Consider the following 2,034-nt stretch of genomic DNA (forward strand, 5'->3'; position numbering starts at 1 on the left):
TTTTTTTTAAATTACATTTTGACCTCATAATTGTAAATTTAATAGGGTGGTGCAAATAGCATTTTGACCACCCATTAGGCTATTTGCACCACCCATATTTACTACCTTTTTACATTTTCAAAGTGCTTTATACCTCATTTTAGTCAATGGGTGGTGCAAATAGCAACACCCATAGCCAAATTCCCGTGAATCCCGTCGATCGAGTTTCTTTCCGTGCTAGTATATATAGATAATCGATATTATCCTCAGCTCCATTAACACCACGCCAGTGACCAGTACAGACAATGGCAGATACAGCGGTGCCGTGGGTGGATCTTCCGCGGGAGGTAACGGCAAACATTCTGCAGAGGCTGAGTGTGGAGGATATTTTCCAGAGCGCACAGGTGTGTACTGTCTGGTGGAGGCTATTGCAAGATCCCTCCATGTGGCGCTATGTTGACTTGTGGAATCTAGAAGCTGAGCCGGGTAAAGTACGGGACTGGGATAAAATTTGCAGAGTAGTAGTGAATCGCAGTGAGGGCCAACTTATTTCCATCAAACTAAGCCACTTTGCTACTGATCGTCTTCTCTTCTACATTGCTCAGAGGTATATATGCGTTTTATATTTTTGGGCAATAAATTTATATGTATTCAGATCATATGACAACATTTTCTTAGGTGAGAATATGCCGCTCATGTGTCTGCAATTATATGTTTCTTGTTTCCTTTTAATCCCTATCAAGCTCTTTCTGTACATGTTCCTTAACGTTAGTACGTATGTATATATGTACTTTTTGTTGTTGTTATACAGAGCAAAACAGCTGAGACATCTTGGTATTAGGTCCAGAGATGTTTCTGATAGAGGTTTTAGTAAAGCTGTGAAAGGGTTTCCACTATTGGAAGAGCTACAACTTAAATACACTGCCATTTCTATACGGGGAATTGAAGCTGCTGGACGGTCTTGCCCTTTCCTCAACTCATTTTCCTTTATCAAGAATCTTAGTGGAGACGAGTCATCTGATGACGGGGAGGCTGTTGCCATTGCAGAAAACATGCATGGCTTGAAACACCTTACACTTGATGGAAATGAAATGTTAGAAAAAGGCTTGGAGGCCATCCTTGATGCTTGTCCTCTCCTTCAATCGCTCAACTTACACCACTGTGATTATCTTAGGCTTGAAGGGGAGTTGTGGAAGAGATGCTCTCTACAGATTAAGGACTTGAACTACACTGACGATTATCCCGCTTATTTACAAAATCCTTATTTATATATCTCAGATGACTTTGATGAAATGGTCTGTGAACCCATAGATTGGATAGACATGGTCTGTGAACCCAGTCTACACATTATGCGCCCTTTAAACATCAGGGACTAATGATAATCTTGGAAGATTTTTTTTTTTTTAAAATAAATCTATCATTTAATTTTTGTTTTTTTTTTTTGTTTTTTTTTTTTAAAAATATTGTTGGTGGTATATGCAGTGCGCAATTGTGAATTTTGTTAGTAGTTTGACCCATCAATGTATCCAAGATCTAAGAAAATAATTCTCGCATTCTTGGAGAGGATCAATGAGAAGCTTAAAGCATTGCAAAGAGATGCTAGACAAATTGGAAGGCCTACAAATTATTAATTCAAATTGGTGATTATTTTGTGGTATATTTGTGTTGGTTGAAGGTGAAAAATGTTTCTAAGTGGTGGTGGTCTATACATACTTACATCTAATTAGAAAAGTATGTTTTTGTGATGCACTTTTATTTTACGTTGTAATATTCTAGCTAAGGTTTCTAGAATAAAATTATTATTATTATTTTTTTTTTTGAAAAAATTGTGTCCACTTTTTTTATTAAATAAAATGAGATACATTTTTATTTGTGGCTTTCATTTGTAAAGTTGTTTGTACGAAATTAATTTTTAAAATATTGTTGCTAAATATTTAATTATGTAAAATCAAAGGCATATTCATTAGCCTAGGATCTTTAAAGACTCAACTTATTACAATATTGACAGTAATGAATTGTAATGAAATCAGCATAATAATATTATTGCCTTTATGA

At 35.6% G+C, this 2,034-nt stretch overlaps 1 protein-coding gene across 1 annotated transcript; it reads left to right on the plus strand.

The window, feature by feature from the left end:
- Positions 1 to 255: 255 nt before the first annotated feature.
- On the plus strand, positions 256 to 1,355 carry LOC109175388 (putative F-box/LRR-repeat protein 23). Its single transcript, XM_019324655.1, has 2 exons — positions 256 to 586; positions 791 to 1,355. Exons 1-2 carry the CDS (start codon positions 285 to 287, stop codon positions 1,353 to 1,355), a joined length of 867 nt encoding a protein of 288 aa, XP_019180200.1. The 5' UTR covers positions 256 to 284.
- The last annotated feature ends 679 nt before the right edge of the window (positions 1,356 to 2,034 follow it).

Source organism: Ipomoea nil, unplaced genomic scaffold (assembly GCF_001879475.1).
Source record: "Ipomoea nil cultivar Tokyo-kokei standard unplaced genomic scaffold, Asagao_1.1 scaffold0164, whole genome shotgun sequence".
NCBI lineage: Eukaryota > Viridiplantae > Streptophyta > Magnoliopsida > Solanales > Convolvulaceae > Ipomoea > Ipomoea nil.